The 22,588-nt window shown below is 40.2% G+C and overlaps 1 protein-coding gene and 1 long non-coding RNA gene across 9 annotated transcripts in view; one reads left to right on the plus strand and one right to left on the minus strand.

Moving 5' to 3' along the window:
- Nucleotides 1-3,970: 3,970 nt before the first annotated feature.
- LOC113618759 (uncharacterized) lies at nt 3,971-4,942 on the minus strand. The gene is made up of 2 exons (XR_003432106.1): nt 4,613-4,942; nt 3,971-4,245 (listed from the first exon to the last, which is right to left on the minus strand). It is a non-coding gene; the product is annotated as an uncharacterized LOC113618759 (long non-coding RNA).
- A 119-nt stretch (nt 4,943-5,061) lies between these two features.
- The window catches only part of AASDH (aminoadipate-semialdehyde dehydrogenase), a 35,398-nt gene continuing 17,871 nt past the window's right edge, over nt 5,062-22,588 (plus strand). The window contains exons 1-5 of one of the 8 annotated variants that reach the window (XM_027102867.1): nt 5,062-5,537; nt 8,058-8,332; nt 8,424-8,544; nt 11,668-11,993; nt 20,588-20,780. In XM_027102867.1, the coding sequence (XP_026958668.1) occupies nt 5,526-5,537; nt 8,058-8,332; nt 8,424-8,544; nt 11,668-11,993; nt 20,588-20,780 (927 nt within the window). In that variant the 5' untranslated portion in view covers nt 5,062-5,525. Of the gene's footprint in view, nt 5,538-8,057; nt 8,333-8,423; nt 8,545-11,667; nt 11,994-18,401; nt 19,031-19,455; nt 19,571-20,587; nt 20,781-22,588 lie in introns of those variants that run through there. The other 7 variants (XM_027102864.1, XM_027102865.1, XM_027102866.1 and 4 more) reach the window with 7 other exon arrangements.

Genomic DNA, 22,588 nt, shown 5'->3' on the forward strand with positions numbered 1-22,588 from the left:
CTCTCAGAAAAAAACTGCTCATTCAGACATTTTAGAGAAAACTGCAAAAAATGCCATGTAAATTTATGTTTTTGTGTGCAGAAATTGTCTTCTCATGTAGCTGAGAATTTGTTGGATGGCAGGAACCAATGCTTTTAACCTTTTTAGAATTTCTTTTTTTTTTTTAACATCTTTATTGGAGTATAATTGCTTTACAATGGTGCATTAGTTTCTGCTTTATAACAAAGTGAATCAGAATTTCTCACTGCACTATGACAAACAGAAAATGATTACACAACGGAGACGCAAGTGGGTGCCTGCACTCTACCTCAATCATTGAAGATTGCTTGTTTGGCTCCACTGCTGGTATGTTAGATGTGATGGTTAATTTTATGTTTCAGTTTGGCTAGGCTTTGGTGCCATGTTGTTCAAACACCAGTCTAGACGTTGCCTGGAAGGTATTTTTTTTTACCTGGGATGAACGTGTAAATCAGTAGGCTGTGAGTAAAGCAGATTACCCTCCGTAATGTGGGTGTGCCTCATCCAGTCAGTTGAAGGCCTTAAGAGTAAAGACTGAGGTTTCCAGAAGAAGATAGAATTCTCAAGACCGCACCCTAGAAACCCTACCAGAGTCTCCAACCTGTTTCAAGACTGCAACATCAATTTTTTTTTTTGGCCACGGCATGCAGGATCTTAGTTCCCCAACCAGGTATCGAACCCATGTCCTCTGCAGTGGCAGCGCAGAATCCTAACCACTGGACCGCCAGGGAATTCCCTCTAGAGAACTCGAACGGGCTCACTCTTGCAAAGAGCCTAACTTCCCTCATCCCTCCGTTCTTTCACAATCACCTGACAAAAATGCCAAACCTGAATAAACCCATGGGCAGCTGAGCTCCCTTAGAGTAAATCACACACTCTTGTCCCAAATGTGATGTGGGCTACAGTGCTACCAGAGCACATAACAGGGACCTAACCTTGTCTTGGGGTAGGCTCAAAGGTTTTCAAATTTTTTTGTTGTTGTTGTTTAGAAATTTTTTAAGCGTATTTTTTATTTTTTTAATTTATTTATTTTGGCCGTGCTGCGTGGCATGCGGGACCTTCCCCGACCAAAGTTCGAACCCGTGCCCCTTGCAGTAGAAACGCAGAGCCTTAACCACAGGACCTCCAGGGAAGTCCCTCAAAATTATTTTTGAAATAATTTTTATTTTCAAAAGAAACAATGACATTGACAACTGAGAGATGAGTTGGGAAGTAGCTGAAGAGAAGCAGTGAAATGAGAATGTACCAATAAATGTGCAAAGGATCAGCAAGGTACTGGGGCAGGCATTTGATACTTGTTGGGAATTGGAATGATGTAGTAAATAGATGGGGAACAGTAAAAAGATAGTTCAGGAAACAGGTGCAAAACACATGAATCTCTGCTGTCAAGAAGGGATTAAATGAAGACAGACTTGGAAATAATGCAGCTGTTACAGGTTCTATGAGAAGTGTAAGTCACCGTTTGGGAAGGCTTGTACCCTGTTTAAAATCTAATAAGCCAGTTTGTTACTGTTTCGTGGTAGCGGACATGAGATTCCTGAGTCAAAGAGAACTTCATTACTCATGGCAAAAGCAGTAGCCGGAGCTTCATGTCTGTCAATTCTCCATGCCTCCTAAGTCCCCCTCGGGTAACTAAGATAGACATAGATGGATGTCTGCACACACAGTGGGTTGCGTTACAGGAAAGGAATACTAAGTTTGGGGGGATTCATTCCTTTTACAGTAAGTGGAAGAAAGCTTGCTGCTTGGGGAAGACATTACCTCAGCTCTGAAGATTGATCACCCCCAACAGCCCTGAAAAATGACCTGGATAAAGAGCAGTCAGTACCTTGCATTCTTTGCGTACCCAGCAAAAATTTGCAGGGACACTCGAGGCCCATGGCAAATTGATTTTCCCAGCAGTATGCTAGGTTTATGGGATGGGGGTTGGAGGAGGATAGGTAAATTCTCATACAAGGCTTGAAGAAAGGCATTGAGGAGGTGATGTTAGAACTGTTTTCATAAGAGGAATAAATGTTGATCAAGCAGGTGTGGGGAGGGAAAGGGTTTTTCAGCCTGTGACTCAGCCAGAGCACAGGTGTGGAAACTTGATAAGGGCTTGGTAGGCTCAGAAGACTTACTAGGGTCTTATTATAGCTGGCTCTTACAGTACCAGGTGTGGGGAATGTGGAGCATGGGGTGAGGAAGCAGTAGCCAACTGTGAGGGATTAGGCTAGAAAGATAACGAACTATCTTGTTTACCTTGCTAGAATCTGAATGTCATCCAGGCAATGAGAGGCCACTGAAGCTTCTTAAGCAGGAGAATGCTGTTACTGCTCTGGTGTATGTTTTAGAATGATCGCTCTAGATTACCAGGTAAAAATGAACATAGTCGTCTACATTTGCTCCCTCTTAGACCCCCTGAAAATGACAGTGAAGGGATTTTTAGAGTCACAAACTCTCAAGGATAGAGCGAAAGAGATAACAGAAACAAAATTTTAAAATCAAAAGCAAAGGGCTCAGGGAATTCCTGGGCGGTCCAGTGGTTAGGACTCTGCGCTTCTACTGCAGGGGGCATGGGTTCAATCCCTGATTGGGGAACTAAGATCCCGCATGCCACATGGCGCGGCCAATAAATAAATAAATAAACAAACTCATTTATTTTTTTAAAAAAGCAAAAAAGCAAAGGGCTCAGCTGATTTGGAAAAGCTAGACTAAACCAGCGGTGAGCAAAGCCAATAAGCAATCCTATTTACATCATAGAGCACCCTTAAAAACTGAGAAACTGGCATTTGGAAGCAGGGGTAAAGATGGTAACTAAAAGGATTGGAAATTCACTTAGGAATGAGTTATACCCTTATGCTACCTCCCATCACCCTTAAGCTTAACTCTGAAGGCCGTTTTGTTTGGGAGAGAGTAAAACAGAGGGTCTTTGGAGGACATCAGGCACCTGGAATAGAATTAAGTGAAAAATTTTATACTGAATTCTGAGACCCTCCTCCCACCCCTGCAGCCCTTTTCTCTCACTTGATTTTCAAAACACTTGCTCCACGGATTCAGAGCTTCCAATCAGCTTTTAAATGCCCACTTTTAAATATGATCAGATAATCAATGATTATTACCAGACACCCGTGGAAGCCTCTAACATGAAAGAATCCAAAACCGACAGAAGAAATAGAGACTGCAAGGGGGGAAAAAAACTAAAAAAGCTATCATTAATATCAGAATTGAAAAATGATATTTTCAATAATGAAACAGACATTATCCTGGCAGCAGTTCAGAGTCTACTGTAGCCAAGCAAGACTGGAAGGGCTTTAGGGAAACACTGACCAAGAAGACCTGAACTAAGATAGCAGTAGTGGAGATGACGATGTTATCATTTAAAGAATGCAGATGGGGGGCAGGGGAGGAATGCAGATTGCAGGCCCCTCCATCACTAGAAAATGAATTCAGAGCCTCTTGGGATGGAGATCCAGGAATCTGGAATCTGTGTTGTTTAACATTACCACAAGCGATTCTGATATAGACAGCTGGGCATTGGTCTAGAGATTGGGGAGTAGAGGACGTAGGATCTAATTGCATACAGGAGGGTAAAAAAGAAGTTGGGTGGGAGTGGATATCTAGGGTTTCTTTACTGTCTCACTGGGTGGATAATGGTGTCATTCCCAAATATAGAAACAAAGAGACACCTTTGAGTGGCCCCTCCCCAAATAAAAGACCCATAGTACAACTTGGTGAAAGTCTCATGGGCAAGTGGAGGTATGTCTTGCTTGGATTACTGCTACAGTTCCTTGCCACCAACACCTAAGGACACGAAAGCAACCTATGCCTTTTCATGTATCGTTTATTGATGCCCGGCTGCCTCCTCAGTCCTTCCCCTAGCCAAAACAAAACCAAAACCCTGATCACTTTGTAACTGAGCAAGGGATCCTGCGTGCGGGGTGCAGAAAGCCAAACTCTTTGACAGCAGGTGTTTGCAGCAAAGTACGGGTTTATTTGCAGGGTGCCAAGCAAGAAAGTGGGAGATAGATCTCAGATCCACCCCATCTTGGTCTTTGAGTTAGGGACTTTTTAAAGGGGAAGAACAAAGAAACTGGGGTTAATCACAGTCTTCTTACATTTCTTAATCATGGTTTTGTGAGTCAGGTTGTCTCCAGTTTATGATTCTGGCCAGGTGATACAGGTCTGTGAGCTCATCTTGCCTTGGAGGAACATCCTGAGTTTGTATGTTAATGATGATGCATATATCTACAACAGCAATTTTAGTACATTAACGATGTTATCAACAACAGCAGTCTTACTCATCTGACTTTGATTAGTGTTCAGTTAACACAGGATTGAGGTCAGAGGGGACAAGAAAGGGAATACAGTTGTGGAGGGAGAGATTAATCATAAACTCGGTAGGGGGGACTCGGTTTCAATTTCCTCTCTGCTACCGGCACAGTAGCTTTAAAAAATATCACTATTATTGCTGTTGACATTTTAGATAACTAACTTAAACGCCTCCAACTAAAATTCCCTTAAAAACAGATTTTTATTCAGCGTATAGCTTAAGTAACTCTCCTCAGACCTGTTTTCTTTATAGCTGTTTGAAAGTTAAAATTTTCTTAGTTACCGTTTAAATTCATCTCTTCCAATTAAAATGTCAGCCTACTTATGACAGAGACTTCGTTTGCAGGCTTTATTGTTGAACAGTTCCCCACAGTGTAGGGCAGGTTATAAAAAAAAGTCCAACGCATGAAGTCCAGTCACTCTTATTTCACAATGATTTCATCGCTCTTCACGTTAACTCTACGGAATATCTTTATCCCCACTTTGTGAACGAGGAGACACCTGCTTGGAATTAAGGTTTCTTGCCCGGAGTTTCTTGGCAAATATGAAAGGGTACGACTCCAACCGGGTCAACTTCAAAGTCCTTGCAAACCCTGTCCAAAACCCAGCAAGGCCGCACCTGAGATCTGAAACGAGACCCGCCAGCAAAGCAGCCAACACTTCTCTCGCATTGACTCCGCAGCTCCGGGAAGGGGCGGGGCAGCAGGACGCTGCTTGCCCCGGGTCGCTCGTGCTGACGTCAGCAAGGCGACGGGGAAGATTTCTAGGAAGCCGAGAGCCCGGTGGGCTGCGCGGTGGGCCGGCTTTAAGGTGTTGGTTTATTCGCTGTATGTGAAGAAGTGTTGGGGTTGGATTGTCGGGAGAAGGTCCGGACGGGCTCGGACCTCCCCGCTACCCCCTCACCCCTACGCCTTCTGAGTGGGTCTCGGCAGGAGGCGGTATCCACTGGGGACACGTGCGAGGGAAGCGAAGTACGAAGACGCCTGCGGCTGACTGCGCACAGGTTTGCTTAGCTTCCGGGCAACCGCCTGGCCTCGGAGTTGAATCAGTGGTGTCTGGAGGGATGGAGTGGTGCAAAAGCTGAACTTGACCCGTGTGCTCTCCCCTCACCCTGCCTTAGACCCTCTGCTCCTTATTTCGAATGGAAATAAGCCTACCCTGTCTTGTTAGCGTGGTTTCGAAAAGCAATTGAAAAAATGTGTTGGAAGGTATAAAGTGCATTGTTATTAAACGTAGTTGCTTAGTGAAAGTTAAGAAGCCGGTGGATACGGGAAAATAAAGTTTTTAGATTATTTATGTCTTTAAAATAGCCAATAACCTAGGAAGAGCCCCTGAGACTTCTGATAACTAAAGTAGCAGCCTCTACAGATACAAAGTAGCAAATATCTTAAAACTTAATGATCCCATTACATATATAATCTGTTTATCAGATTTTGCTTCCCCCCGCCCCCTTCTTATATGGTCCCAGAAATGTTTGGGCATCCAGTTATTATAAAATTCTCTATTGGAGCGAATGTATTTATGATTCAGTTAATGAAAATGAAAACCTTAGACAACAAGAATAGATTTTGCCTTAATTCTCTATAGCAGACACTGGGAAACTGGCAATTAAAAGTTTAAAAACATCTTAATTATTGTATAGATATGTGTGGCGAATCTTGTAATTTGTCATAAAAAAGACTTTTTTTAAAAAGAATGTAATCCATTTTATAATCTTGCCCCTTACTTTGATGTCAAGGGATTTTAGATTATAGTATATTAATTAGATTGTCCTCCTGTGGAAAATTAACTGCTGGATGTGTTTTTGCATTAAAACAATGCTTTTTTTTTCCGTGTAGACTATAACTTTTTGTTAAAATGCTTTAGTATAATACATTCTGTAGTATAGGCAATTTGTTATTCATTTGGGGAGAGGGAAGCAGAAGGTCCCCTTCTGCACTTGCACAGTGGACTCATTCCCATAATTTTAGTGCATGTTATGAAAAGCTTTCCTTATACTTACGTAATGGTCATTTGTGTGTATGAGGAAAGCTTACAAATTTTATCTTGTGCATCACAGAAAGAGCTAGTATTTATAGAAAAGACTGTAAGTACTAAAGTTATTTTATATTTTAAAATTTTGTATTTAGAAATCATAGCATTTCCAAACCTTATGGGTGTCAGCAGTTATTGGTTCATTTTGCTCTCTTTAGAAATGTTTTATTTTCTGTAATTGGTATTGATTAAATGACATGGATGAATCAGTAGGGAAATGAGTTCAAATAAGTATAAACAAATAACTTGAATAATTAAAATAGACTGTTTGATAAATCTTATTTGCTTTGAAATCCAGAAAATAAATTTCACAGCAGGAAAACAAAAATCACCTTTACCTTCAAGGAAATACTAGGAGTTGTGAAGATTTTTTGTTGTTGTTCAGTCATCCCTAAAGTTTCTTTGATGAAATACTGTTTCAGATTTTCCTTTTTTTTAACTTTAAAAATTTTTTAAATTTTATTTATTTTTGGCTGTGTTGGGTCTTCGTTGCTGCGCGTGAGCTTTCTCTAGTTGCGGTGAGCAGGGGCTGCTCTTCGATGTGGTGCTCGGGCTTCTCATTGCGGTGGCTTCTCGTTGCAGAGCACAGGCTCTAGGCATGCGGGCTTCAGTAGTTGTGGTGCACGGGCTCAGTAGTTGTGACTCGCGGGCTCTAGAACGCAGGCTCAGTAGTTGTGGCGCACGGGCTTAGTTGCTCCGAGGCATGTGAGATCTTCCCGGACCAGGGCTCTAACCTGTGTCCCCTGCATTGGCAGGCAGATTCTTAACCACTGCGCCACCAGGGAAGCCCCAGATTTTCTTTTTATAGAATCTTCATTGAGAAGCCCAGAGAATATTGTATTGATACAATACTTTATTGAGTTGTAATACTATATTTAGAGTCTAAATTTAAATGAACTTATTGACAATTTAAAAATCAAACTAGAGGGAATTTCCTGGCGGTCCAGTGGTTAGGACTTGGCGCTCTTGGGGCCCTGGGTTGGATCTCTGGTCGGGGAACTAAGATGCTGCAAGCTGTCAAACAAACCAAACAAAAAAACAAATAAATAAATATCAAACTAGAGTATGAAGAGCTTACTTCTTAACAATTATAAAAGTGGCTTACTGTGTTATAATAATAATAAGCACAGTTTTTATATACAGGACTAAAACTGGATGGATGTAAAGGTTTTTTCTCTTCTATCAGAGGTTGGTTTTGCTTTCACCTAAATTCAGTTCCTAAAAGCAGACTTCATTTGCATTAGTCTTTTCAAAGTTACCATGCAGGATTGTAACCACTTTATTTTAATCAATCTGTAACAACTGAAGAAAAATGAAAAAATTAAGCATGTGGTACTTTAAATTTGCTTTTATTTTGGGTAATTATTTATTATTATTCATTTCTTTTTTACTTTGTGTTCTGTTTTGAGAGAATTCTACATTTCTGCTTGTTTCATCCTCATCTAGGTATATACCATTCCCCTCTCAAATTTTCTTCCACCTCTGACAGGGAGTTAGGTTGCTTGTATCAAAATTTCAACCTCATTGTTCTCAGCAAAGTTACCATAGACAGTTGGTAGTTCAGAGATTCTTTAACTGTGTGTCTTTGATGTAGTTATTTTTGTGAGGAGTGATTGTATAGAATTTTTTCTCTACTTCCCGCCCCCCAGCAAACTCCCTAAAACTCATTGTCCCCCTAACATTTCTGGAAATAGGTACAACTCTTTGCTACCAGTGATGTTCAGATAAACTTCAGTGAAATGACTCTTCAGGAATTGGTGCATCAGGCTGCCTCCCGTTATTCGGATAAAATAGCTGTATGTTTTGATGAGTGTAACAACCAACCTCCAGTTTATTACACCTACAAGACTGTGGTTAACGCTGCTTCAGAATTATCAAATTTTCTGCTGTTACATTGTGACTTTCAAGGAATTCGGGAAATTGGTCTCTACTGCCATCCTGGGATAAACTTACCCTCTTGGATTTTAGGGTAATATTTTTTAGAACTAAAAATTTGATATCTTAAAGTAAGATTGTTTTCAAAAGATATTCTGTGCTGACTCTGTACTTTGTTTCTTTAGAATTCTCCAAGTCCCTGCTGCTTATGCACCTATTGATCCAGATTCACCACCAGCATTATCAATTCATTTTATGAAAAAATGTAATCTAAAGTATATCCTTGTTGAAAAACAGCAAATTAATGTAAGTGTGGGTATCTAAGTTGTTTGTTTGTATTTTTATGTGTTACATTTACTTTTCAATTGAAGGGGTCCCATCCCCTGTCTTGATTTCTAAATTCACTAACTCAGCAAAATTCTTGGTCTCAGCACTGACATTTTGGGTTGGGTGTTTGTTGTGAGGCGTGTCCTGTACATTACAGGATGTTTAGTAACCCCCATGGCCTCATCTAATAATTGCCAGTAGCACCCCCTAGTTGCAACAACCAAAATTGTCTTCAGACATTGCCAAACGTCTCCTGGAGGCACCCTCCACCCCACATGCTCCACTGAGAACCACTGCTCAATGGCATGGACGTATCTTCTAGCCTCATAATAATGTATTGTGCATTGTTTTGAATTTACTTTCTCTTTCCAAAGTTGTTTTTATAGTAGGAAACTTTTATAATACTTGATACTTTTATCTTGGTGTATTTATGGCAACTTACAGTGGTCAGCAACATTAAAGAACTATATCCAAGCTTAGATTTTGAAAAAGAGATTGGCACTTAAACCAGACCTTTCTGGAAAACTAAATTTATTACTTTTTTTTATTTTTAAGTGACTGCCAACCAGAGATCTAGCAAAGAAACACTGCTTTAGGGGCAAGAATTGGTATTATATGTTAAGCAGGGTACCCCATGTTTCATTATTATTTCTTCATTTCTTATAAAATATTGTTTTACCATGGAGAAAACATTATAGAAACTATATTCAATTTAGCCTATTATTACCCATTACCTATATGAACCATTTTATATTGGGGGTAACTTAAATGAATTTTACCTATTTGTGTATATCTGTATGCATCTATATCTGTAATATATAGCAGTAAGACAATTCAAAAGCTTCAGATATTATATGGAGGACTTCCTAGAGAATAATGGGTATTAGAGTAAGGCCTCCAGAAAGAGACAATAAAGTATTAATTTAGTTAATAAATATTTTCTAAGTACACATATATCAGTGTCTGGCCACAGTTTTCTCTTCTGTTCCTCACATTGGTTATTTGTTGATAAGTTAGAAAGACTAAAATGAGGATGTGATATTCATTTTTTTAACAACCTTGGTGAAAGTTTTATAGACAAGGTGGGTGGGTGGGAGAATTAATTGTCAATATCAAGCTATTCTTCATAACTGCATATAGGAAGGAGTTGAGTACATAGCAGCAAACCCCACAGAAAGTACCTTGCTTCCTGTTCCATGATTTTGATGATGGTGTAAGTGTTCTTCCTTCACTTAACACAGGAACAATCAGTGTATTTATTGAGCATCTACTGTATGCCCATGATCCACTAGAGTAGTGGTTTTCAGCTGGCCATGATTTTACCTGCCAGGAAACATTCTGCAATGTCTGGAGATATTTTTTATGGTCATGATGGAAAGGGGGTGCCACTGGCTTCTAATGGGTAGAGGCCAGGGATGCTGCTAAAAACCCTACAATGCATAAGACAGTCCCCACAAAGATTTAACTGTTCCAGAATGTCAGTAGTGTTTAGATTGAGAAACTCTGCACTAGAGACAGGGTGTTTGGGAGGGCATTGGTATGTGAAAGCAGTCTAAGATATGATTCTTGCCCTCTAGTTGCTTATATAGTTGGAGAGAAAAGGTTAGTACTTCCCAGGTCTGCATAGTGTGATATTGCCCTAAGTGAAGTATACGTAGCCCAGTAGAGACAGGACAGTTTTAATGGAGGAGGATGGTTTTTGAGCTAGGTCTCAAGAATATGTGGGCCTTAATTTTTTTTACATTACAGAATATACCACACCTTACACCTAAAACCACAACACAAACACAAACAGAAAACTCCTGGTCCTGGGTTGTGATCTTTTCCTCTCATTTAAATTGATTTCTTTATTGTGAAAACTTGTTATGCTTCATTAAGCTGCTGCTTATCAACCTAAAAAGATATACTCAAAGGAAACTTCTGTATTAATCTATTTCCATCTACCAAGTAACTGAGCCAGAAACTCAGCAGTCTTCTCAAGCTCACTCCCTATCCAGAAAGTCATCAAGTCCTATTGATTCTTTCTTCATAGACCCTTTCTGTCTACTTCTGCTGCAACAGACCATTCAGGCCCATATAGCATATCTGAATTGTTATGAAAGGTTCATTAAAGGCCCTCATTTATCAGAGTCTTGCATATAAGTCTCTCCTTGACAAGCAAAGTCTAGTCTGTGCTACTGCCACTTTCTGTTGGATCCCATCACAGGTTAAGGTCTAAACTCCTTGGTGTTGAGTATACAGTTATTAAGGATTAGCATCTCATCTCCTATCAACAGCACTACTTATCTTCTCCATCTTCCCCAGTTCTGCAGCTTATTGGAATGCTTACTGTTCTCCATAACACCAGCTTTGTCAGGTCAGATACTGTGTATTGACTTGTTTGTTTAAAGTACCCCTCTTTATTTGGAGAATAGCTACTTATAACACACAAATATTACATATGAAGAATCAATCTCTGACCTTCCAGGCAAGTTAAGTTCAGCCTTCTCTGTTCTCATTCATGTTTTTTTTTTTTTTTTGATTGACTGATTGATTGATTTTGGCTGTGCCGCGGTATGTGGGATCTTAGTTCCCGGACCACGGATCGAACCTGCGCTCCCTGCAGTGGAAGCATGGAGTCTTAACCATTGGACCACCAGGGAAATCCCCTGTTCTCATTCACATTTAAAGCATATTTCATTATTACACCACATTGCACTGCAGTTGTGTGTTTTTATGTCTCTATTTTAAAGATGAGTTTGAAAGTAAGTACCGCACTTTACTCTTGGAGGTTTCTCATTTATCTTTTTATTCTTGGATATATAGCAAGTACAGTTGACCCTTGAACAACTCAGGGGTTAGGGGCAGTGACTTTTGTGCAGTGGAAAATTCGCCTATAACTTTACAGTTGTCCTTGGTACCCGCATCCGCAGATTCAACCAACCTCGGATATAAGTGGACCTGTGCAATTCAAACCCATGTTCAAAAGTCAGCTGTACTTAAAAAAAAAAAAGCTATGTTGAATGAGTAAATGAATACTTAATATTCTATATATATTCTATATAAAAGAGAATACGTTTTAACATATTAATGTTGTAAAACTTTGTTCCCCATTTAACATAGAAATTCACATCTTCCTATGAAACATTATTGAACTATGATACGTTTACAGTAGAACATAATGACCTAGTACTCTTCAGACTTCACTGGAAAAATGTTGAGGTGAGCTTGATGCTAAATAATAGCATAAGAAGAGAGACATATGAAAAAGAAAAAATGACAAAGAGTGTGAATTCTGAGAACAGCAGTGAAGAAAAGTTAGAAGAGCACATGGATGTGAGGCTAAAGCATTGCTTGGCCTATGTTCTCCATACATCAGGCACCACGGGGATACCTAAGATTGTCAGAGTCCCTCATGCATGTATAGTGCCAAACATCCAGCACTTCCGGTAAGTTCTATCCTTAGAATCCTTCTTCAGAACTTGTAATTTAAAGGGAAAAATGAATTTTGAAATACCTGTTCTTTATAACTCTTGTTCCTAAATTGACAGTCCTAAGTACTTGGGTCTCTTGTTTCAGCTATATCTGAACTGTAGCTCTCTTTAGCAGAGTAGGGCTTTACCTGTTTGATCCAGACCTGGAGCCAAACAGCAATCAAATGATATGGCTGGAAGCTTTGCTTCTTAATTATTAGTAAGAAGAGAGGAAACATATTCCTGGCAGAGGTACCTACAGAGGTATGGGAGAAAGAAGGGGTTTGGCTTGCTAGAGTGTACTGGGCAGAGCTGAAGAGTGGGAGGGTAGGAGTCATATGACCTGAGGGGGCAGGCACCTGGTGTGCTCTGTTGGAGAAGTTTGAACTTAATCCAAGGAACCATTAAAAAATTTTGCATTTCATTAAGTTTACTCTTGTAGCATCGTTGAGATGATTTTACTGTTATGGGAAATGAGAAATCTCTATAAAGTTGAGATTCTCAACTTTTGAAGAAAGGAGGAAATAGAGGAGGAAGGGAACCAGAGAGGAGTAGGCTTAGAAAATCAGAGGAGGAAACAGAAATAGAAATGGAAACCTCATGGGACACATCTGTAGTTTTATGTCATTATAAGTTTTATGTAATTAAAATTTTTTTAGTAACCACATTTAAAAAGTAAAAAGTGGGGACTTCTTTGGTGGCGCAGTGATTAAGAATCCACCTGCCAATGCAGGAGACATGGGTTCGATCCCTGGTCCGGGAAGATCCCACATGCCGCGGAGCAACTAAGCCCATGTGCCACAACTACTGAGCCTGCACTCTAGAGCCCTCGAGCCACAACTACCGAGCCTGCATGCCTAGAGCCCGTGCTCTGCAACAAGAGAAGCCATTGCAATGCGAAGCCCGTACACCGCAACAAAGAGTAGCCCCCGCTCACCACAGCTAGAGAAAGCCCATGTGCAGCAATGAAGACCCAACGCAGCCAAAAATAAATTAAAAAAAAGTAAAAAGTGAAATTAGTTTTAACAATATATCTTATTCAGTATACCCCAAATATTTTAATATGTAATCAACATAAAAATTTAGTGAGGTACTTTACAATTTTTTTTTTTAAATTTTTGGCTGTGTTGGGTCTTCGTTGCTGCACAAGGGCTTTCTCTAGTTGCAGTGAGCGGGTGCTACTCTTTGTTGCCGTGAGCGGGCTTCTCGTTGCAGTGGCTTCTCTTGTCACAGAACGTGCAGGCTCAGTAGTTGTGGCTCGTGGGCTCTAGAGTGCAGGCTCAGTAGTTGTGGCGCACGGGCTTGGTTGCTCTGCAGCATGTGGGATTTTCCTGGATCAGGGATCGAACTGGTGTCGACTGCATTGGCGGCAGTTTCTTAACAACTGTGCCACCAGGGAAATCCTACATTCTTTTTTACATACTAATTATTTTCAAAATCTAGCACGTATTTTATACTTAAACATCTCTATGTGGACCAGTCACATTGTTAGTGCTCAATAGGCACATGTATCTAGCGGCTACTATATTGGATGCCCAGGTCTAGAAGGAAGGAATGGTTAAATGCTGCAGAGGTATCTATTGTAATTGGCAATCTGTTTTTTTTTGGTTTTGTTTTGTTTTTAATATTGATTTTATTTATTTATTTATTTAAATTTTTGGCTGCGTTGGGTCTTAGTTGTGGGATCTTTTGTTGTGGCGCATGGGCTCTTCATGTGGCTTCTCTCTAGTTCTGGTGTGCAGGTTTTCTCTCTCTAGTTGTGGTGTGTGGGCTTCTCTCTAGTTGAAGTGTGCAGGCTTAGTTCCCTGACCAGAGATTGAACCCGCACCCCCTGCATTAGAAGGCGGATTCTTTAACACTGGACCACCAGGGAAGTCCTGACAATCTGGTCTTTAGTTCTTTCACTTCTAATTCCCAGGGCTGAAGACAGTACAGGCTGGAGATAAGAGAATGAGAGATAAGGAAATGGAGACAACAAAAGTAAAGTGTTATTTTCTAGAAACTAGTTTTAATAGAAGAGAAAGGATTCTGGGAGGGCGTAGCTTTTTTGTCCTTGTTTTTAGATGGGAGAGACTTGTAGGCTGAGCATAAAGACCTGGTAGAGAGGATTGGTTAGAAAAATCAAGTGGTAGGAATATGGTAAAGGAGTAAGATACTTTGAGATGGGGGGAGATGATATTTAAAATACTCTCTGTTCGGGCTTCCCTGGTGGCGCAGTGGTTGAGAATCTGCCTGCCAATGCAGGGGACACGGGTTCGAGCCCTGGTCTGGGAAGATCCCACATGCCGCGGAGCAACTGGGCCCGTGAGCCACAATTACTGAGCCTGCGCCTCTGGAGCCTGTGCTCCGCAACGAGAGAGGCCGCGATAGTGAGAGGCCCGCGCACCGCGATGAAGAGTGGCCCCTGCTTGCCACAACTAGAGAGAGCCCTCGCACGGAAACGAAGACCCAACACAGCCATAAATAAATAAATAAAGCAAACTGTCAACAAGTAAAAATAAATAAACACTATTATATTTAAAAAAAAAATACTCTCTGTTCTTTAGAGAGCCTTAAAAGGATAAGAGGGATAATAAGTTACATAAATTCTTTATGTAATAAGGAATGTTAGAGGAAGTTGATGGATTGTAACTTTAGAAAGAAATAGGATGCAATGTCCTATGCTAACATTATGGGAAGTGAGGTGGGGATGGAGATACAGGCAACTTGAGGAGAGTGGAGCTGATTTGGAATCTAGGAGAGGTGGGAGAGACAGCTGACTAAGAGGCACTGGGCCTAACAGGCAGGAATTGTCTGTAAGGTGAGAGCAAATATGTGCTCAGTGAGGGATGAGGGGCTAATTTGTGAGTAGAGTGTACAGATTTCTTGATAGCTATTTTGTGCTTGAACTTAATGAAATCTATTTGCTTATTAAACCCTTTTTGGTTTACTTTAGGTTCACAAGTAAGCAAAGTGCTAAATAATTGGATTCTGAAAGATGAAATGTTCAGATATCCAATTTAGAAATTGAAACAGTGATGTTAAATTTTCTATTTGATTTGGACTTAAATCACCAAGCTAGGAAGTACCAAATTTCAGCTGATTCCCCAGATATTATCAGAATAACCTGATAGTAAGATAAAGCTGTGTTTATTGCTTACATTGGTAGGAGAGAATGCTGCCTACCTCCAAGAGTATGATGGTCTCAGAGGGAGAAGGGCACGATCTGATTTACTGAGATTTTGAAGTAAGGTAGATCTTTTTTTTTTAATTAAGTAATTTATTTATTTTTGACTGCATTGGGTCTTCATTGCTGTGCACGGGCTTTCTCTAGTTGCAGAGGAGCAGGGGCTGCTCTTCTTTGCGGTGCGCGGGCTTCTCATTACGGTGGCTTCTTTTGTTGCAGAGCACGGACTCTAGGCTCGTGGCCTTCAGTAGCTGTGGCTCGTGGGCTTCAGTAGTTGTGGCTCGCGGGCTTCAGTAGTTGTGGCTCGCAGCCTCTAGAGCACAGGCTCAGTAGTTGTGGTGCACGGGCTTAGTTGCTCCACAGCATGTGGGATCTTCCCAGACCAGGGCTTGAACCTGTGTCCGTCGCATTGGCAGGCGGATTCTTTATTTATGTATTTATTTTTGTCTGTGTTGGGTCTTCGTTGCTGCGCGAAGGCTTTCTCTAGTTGCGACGAAGGGGGGCTACTCTTAGTTGTGGGTTGCGGGCTTCTCATTGCGGTGGCTTCTCTTGTTGTGGAGCACGGGCTCTAGGCGCGCGGGCTTCAGTAGTTGTGGCTCGCGGGCTCTAGAGCACAGGCTCAGTAGTTGTGGTGCACGGGCTTAGTTGCTCCGCAGCATGTGGGATCTTCCCAGACCAGGGATCAAACCCGTGTCCCCTGCATTGGCAGGCAGATTCTTAACCACTGCACCACCAGGGAGGTCCCTGGCAGGTGGATTCTTAACCACTGCACCACCAGGGAGGTCCCTAGACCTTTCAATACAGGGGCTTAATTTAAGGATTGGGTAAGGTTTGTGATATAATAATGATGGACTGGTGGAAATAGCAAAGGAACTTTTGAGAAAAGAGGTTCAGAGAGTCTTGGGTTGTAAACCGTTTTTGATGCTTTTGTTAAAGAGATGATTTGGTTTTCATTAATGAACAGTAAAGTTATATGTAACTTCTGTTTTCTTGGTTTAGAATCTCCTAGAATAATAAAACTGTGCTAATGAAGACAATGTAAATCCTATTATTATAGGCAGTAAACTCAGTAAACTGTGTGAGGGTAAACCTTTTTTGTTTTGTTTTTTTTAGCTGTGACAGTACTACTCTCTGAAAGCAGATTATGGGACTTTGATTTGTTGTTTGTCTTTTGCTTTATTGTTTTATAAGAACATGTGAGAAGAATTGTGTTGTTTATGCCCACAGGCATTTTACAAAGACAAATATAGTATCTTCTGTAGTGATAACATGGAATTGAACTTCCCTTAAAATATTTACTAATCTTTCTAGATTATTCCAAAAAAAAAAAAAAGAAAAAAAAGCTGAGTAGCTGTGCATCAAATATATAGTCTTTAGTTGTATAAACATTTGTGAGCCTTTAGGTTTTTTTTGTTGTTGTTTTTTTGTTTTGCGGTACGTGGGCCTCTCACTGTTGTGGCCTCTCCCGTTGCAGAGCCCAGGCTCTGGACGCGCAGGCTCAGCGGCCATGGCTCACGGGCCCAACCGCTTCACGGCACGTGGGATCTTCCCGGACCAGGGCATGAACCCGTGTCCCCTGCATCGGCAGGCGGACTCTCAACCACTGCGCCACCAGGGAAGCCCTGTGAGGTTTTAGTTTATAAGGAACTATTTTGTTTTTTGTGCACAATTACCTAGTTTGATTGCAGAGTCAGAAATGAGGTGGAAATTTAAAACTCCTTTTGTTTCAGTCAAACAAGAAAAGTAGCTCAGTGAAGTTAAAAAAAAAGTAAAAAAAAGAAAAAAAAGTAGAACTTTTCTATTATTTTATTGTGGCTTCTTTTTTTAAGCCCCCTTTTACTTCTGGAGCTTGATGACTTAATATGAAGGAATGCCCAGCAAAACTTATCCTTTTTATATATTTGTTTAGATTATTTATCTTGTTAAATATATTTTTGTAATCATCTCTTAAAGAGAACTACGTGGACTTCCCTGGTGGCGCAGTGGTTTAAACTCCACCTGCCAATGCAGGGGACATGGGTTTGAGCCCTGGTCCGGGAAGATCCCACATGCTGTGGAGCAACTAAGCCCGTGCACCACAACTACTGAGCCTGCGCTCTAGAGCTCACGAGCCACAACTGCTGAAGCCCTTGCACCTAGAGCCTGTACTCCACAACAAGAGAAGCCACTGCAATGAGAAGCCCGCACACCACAACAAGGAGTAGCCTGCTCACTGCAACTAGAGAAAGCCCGTGCGCAGCAACAAAGACCCAACGCGGCCAAAAAAAAAAAAAGAACTATAGTTATTTTTCTTGCTGAATTCTCTTCTCAGTTGACCTTCTTAAAATAAATTGTTGGACAGACATCTTTTCTAATATTACATATCTTGGATATTCTGTTGAAATTAAAACAGGAACATACAGTTGTAAAGCCTTTTAAAAATGATATTTAAGTACTGTTTTTTTTAGTTGATATTTATGACTTTGTACAAGTTACTTAACCTCCCTGAATTTCCTTTTCCTCCATTTTTAAATGGTGGTAATAACCATATCTGCAACATAGGGTGGTTGGGAAAATGAGAAACAATAAGTTAGATATACAGCACCTAAGCCTCAGAAGTAGTAAGCTCAACAAATATTTGTTCCATGCTATCTCTTTTCTTCTTTAAAATCTGTCTCTTTTAACTTTTCCTATACTGGATACTTCTTAAGCTACGTTCTTTAACTTCCAGATTCTCCATGAATGCTTAACACTGCCCACTTTGTTCACAGAATTGAGACAAAAAAAATGATTTTCAGGGCTCAAGCATTATTGAAAGCCTGTTATATGTTCTCCCCTGAATTCTAACTAGGAAACCAGACAATATTTGTGAAGAATAAGTCCATTAAAAATTGAAGTTTGAGTGTAGCTTTTATCGTACATTGATTTTTTTTTTAGCTTACCTGAGACACAAATAAATAATTAGATTAAATTATAATCAGATTTAGGGCTTCCCTGGTGGCACAGTGGTTAAGAATCCACCTGCCAGTGCAGGGAACATGGGTTCGAGCCCTGATCCGGGAAGATCCCATGTGCCATGGAGCAACTAAGCCCGTGCGCCACAACTACTGAGCCTGCACTCTAGAGCCTGCGTGCCACAACTACTGAGCCTGCGTGCCACAACTACTGAAGCCCGTGTGCCTAGAGCCCGTGCTCCACAGCAAGAGAAAACACCACAATGAGAAGCCCGTGCACCGCAAAAAAGAGTAGCCCCCGCTTGCCGCAACTAGAGAAAGCAGCACAGCAGTGAAGACCTAACGCAGTCAAAAATAAATAAAACGGGGGATAAATGATCTTTTACAGTGGAGGAGGCATTCACATCTTTGAGGAGGCTTGGTTAATGTGTAATGTAGATGCACGCTGCACAGTTGGAAAAGAGGTGGGGGAGACCCAAACAGACACAGGGAATTTTATGTTTAAATTTTCTTGTCCCGCCTTAAAACATAAATTTTATTTCATCACTTTTTACCCTCTTAGGGTTCTTTTTGGCTGGGTCTGAGAATTAGATTGACAAAAGAAAGGTCAACGGAAGAAAAGCATACATTTAAGTATAACAAGTTTTATGTGACACAGGATCCTTCATAAGGAATGACCCAAAGAGATGACAAGACTATATTAGGTTAAACAAAGAGAGGCAATTGTGGAAAAGTGACTGAACTGTGTGGGGAGGCTAAAGGAAGATAAGAATTATTTTAACCAAGTCTGTTTTGTATAGAGTTCTCTTGCTTTCAGCGTCTCATCCTTGATATTAAGAATATTACTTTCCTTCTGGTATAGGGAGGACATCTTTCATGTGGGAATTTCATCTGCCTTTATGAAAAACAGGAAGGTCAGAGTGTTTTTGTTTTGCTGTTTTTCAAGTTCATTTAACTCAAAATGGTCAGTATACCAGAGCTGCATATTTTGGGATAGCATGTTCTGAACTCCATCATTAAATGCTTAAAGTTGGGGCTTATCTACCTAACTTAGTAGGGGAAAGGGAGGGGAAGAAAGGCTTCTATGGGAAATACAAATTGGTTTCTTTAGGAAAGACAAAAGGAGATAAGAAACTTTGTGGTAATGTTGGCCTATGCATATGAGGGTAGTTTCATCCTGTCGTCAGGGCCATAAAACTCCCCAGTAGAGGGGGTTTATGGTAGGTTTACTCTTGGTGTACTTTTGGGAGTAAAAGTCACCCTGAAGATGGAATTTATGGTAGTCTCATTCCCCAGAAGTTTCTGCTATCAATCAGATAAGGGAAGCTCCAGGAAGGCTTCTTTCTGCATCTGTTGAATCCAAAATGTCTTCAGCTTAAAATAATCTTCATACCAACCCTGGGGTTCCAAGTGGGTGCCCACAATACCATACTTGAAGATATTTTGAAGTTAAGGTAATCCCTGCTTTTAGATAGAATGAGTTTTGTGTCTTTAAATTGAAGAGTGTTATAGGCTCATCGCTGACCATCCATGCTCTATAATACCCTTATCACATATATTCTGTTCTGCTCTTTGTTGAGTTACTGAGAGAAAATGCCAAATAGTGGGAAAAGGGAGTCAGAGGTCTCTATTAATCATCATTCAATAAGTAGTATAGAATAAGTCAAGATTGTACCTGAAAAACAGAACTGGGAGTATATATCAGAGATCTATTACAAGGAATTGGCTTACACTTGTGGGGCTGGTAAGCAAGACTGCAGTCCATTGGGTAGACAGTTAGGGGTGATTGTGAACAGACTGGAATCCCATGGGCATGTGCTTGTCCACAGGCAAGTCAGGAAAGAGGATCCAGGGGAAAGGGAGAGTAATTGCTGAACTAGCTAATTGCTGATCCAGCTGCTGTTTGGAGTCTCTTCAGAGAACGCCTAAACACTCTCTTAAAGGCCTTCCAACTGAGTAAATCCAGCCAATGCAGGGTAACCTCCCTTTTGATTAAAGTCAGCTTATCAGGGACTTTAATCATATCTACAAAATCCCTTCACAGCAGTACCTAAGCTAGTGTTTGATTGAATAAATGGGAGAAGGTGTGTGTGCTGTCAAATGACAGCTGTCCGCCTTCTGTCCTCCAACTGTCTAGAGAGAACATCCCTTGTCTTCTACCCTAACGGGAAACACACTATCAATAGAAAGGGAATTCTGAGGACTGTAATTCAGTCCAGTCAAGTTGACGCATCAGAAGGGCATCACATATGATAAAATACGTCATGGTAAAAAGTGGCTTTGCTTTAAATGGGTTTTAATCCTTATATTTGTAAAGAAGAGTTCTAGAATTAATAGCACCGTTTTGGTTAATCTAAGAGAAAAAAAAATCTGGCCAACATCTGGAAACTTAATGGTTATAAATACTTCTTTAGGATATGTGTTTACTAAATGTTAGGCATTTCTCATAATTACAGTCTGTTTTGCCTTAGGGTGCTTTTTGAGATCACTCAGGAGGATGTTTTGTTTCTGGCTTCACCTCTGACCTTTGATCCTTCTGTTGTGGAAATATTTGTTGCTCTATCAAGTGGTGCCTCTCTGCTTATTGTACCAACTTCTGTCAAAGTGCTCCCATCAAAATTAGCTGCTGTTCTCTTTTCCCATCACAGAGTGACTATTTTACAGGTACATTTTAGTAGCAAATGAAATGTTTTGTTTTTAATTATTCAATATTTTAAGTGTGTTAGAGAATATTTTGTATTCCTGTAGCTCTTTACAATGGATTAATGATAATCTAGTTAGAATGTCAAGGGCTGTCTTCCTGATGATGTCTTTTGTTTGAGAATGAAAAAAATCAGTTAATTCTGTCTAGAAAATTCTTTTACTATGCACTTTGTACATACTATAATAACTAAGGGAACTTTTACTCAAATCCGTTGGGATATGCCTCTCTTGTCTTAAAGTTTTGAGTTTATTGTGTTTCCCACTAAAAACTGCTTTAAGTAAGTTAAATTATAATTGACTTAGAAATTTAGATTTTCTGATTTTTACATCGGTATGTTTTATATTAACCTAAAAAATGTAGTTTTTAAGTTTGGCATTTTTGAAGATTTAAAAAATATATATGTGAAAGTATGTGACTTGTACTCTAGCCTTAAGATATAACATTGCAAGTGGTTAATGAAACTAGAGAGAATTAATAAAATTATATGCATATCATGATAAATGAAAATTTTTTTAAATGAGACTTGAGAGGATGTTAAATTTCTTCCCAGAGACAAAATTTGATGCTTTCTTTTTAGGAAATGTGTTTTTCATCCTATTAAAAAAACCATTATATATAAATGAAATGAGTATAGCAATGCAGTTTTGCTAGGTATCAGTGGTATAAATTCTCATCTGTTGGTGAATCATTCTATGAATCTGGGCAAGATTTTAATAATACAACTTTTAGGGGCTTCCCTGGTGGCACAGTGGTTGAGAGTCCGCCTGCCGATGCAGGGGACACGGGTTCGTGCCCTGGTCCGGGAGGATCCCACATGGCGCGGAGCGGCTAGGCCCGTGAGCCATGGCCGCTGAGCCTGCACGTCCGGAGCCTGTGCTCCGCAATGGGAGAGGCCGCGACAATGAGAGGCCCGCGTACCACAAATAAAAAAAAAAATAATAATACAACTTTTATTTTCCTGTAAAATTCAAGGAGCATAATTTTTCAGGGAATATTTGCTAAGTACCTTAATAGTGTCTTATACCTCTTTAAATCTGACCCCTTTGCTTAATGTTAAAACACAATCTCAGATAAATTTACTTTAGCAGTGGTTTTTTTAACTTTTCTGGGATCATAGATCCTTCTGAGAAATGGATACACATTTACTAACTCTGTTCCCAAAATACAGCAAATTTTGCATATAGTTTCATTGTGATTTTATATAACTCACAATACATACCTACTTGGAATATTATGAGCAGATCACATTTGACTTGGTTTGAGTAAGGAAGAGAAGCACAAAAGCTGACAGGCTAACCTTTCTTTTGTATAAGAGACATATCTTATAGTGAATTTTTGCTTTATTTTATTATCAGCGTTCATCTTTTCCCTCCAGAGTCAATTTCTTACCAAATAATATGTAAGTCATCATGGATATATATATATATATATATATATATATATATATATATATATATATACACACATTTTTTTTTTTTCTTTTTTTTTTTTGCGGTACGTGGGCCTCTCACTGTTGTGGCCTCTCCCATTGCGGAGCACAGGCTCCGGACGCGCAGGCCCTGCGGCCATGGCTCACGGGCCCAGCCGCTCCACAGCATGTGGGATCTTCCTGGACCAGGGCACGAACCTGTGTCCCCTGCATCGGCAGGCGGACTCTAAACCACTGAGCCACCAGGGAAGCCCTATATATATATTTTTAAGAGCTCCTTGTACAGATTTTATTTACAAATAACCTTGCCCAAACCTAATTGGATATTAAGCAAGGATC

The sequence above is a fragment of the Aethalodelphis obliquidens genome, unplaced genomic scaffold (assembly GCF_003676395.1).
Source record: "Aethalodelphis obliquidens isolate GAN/ISIS:26980383/991018 unplaced genomic scaffold, ASM367639v1 scaffold6, whole genome shotgun sequence".
Lineage (NCBI taxonomy): Eukaryota > Metazoa > Chordata > Mammalia > Artiodactyla > Delphinidae > Aethalodelphis > Aethalodelphis obliquidens.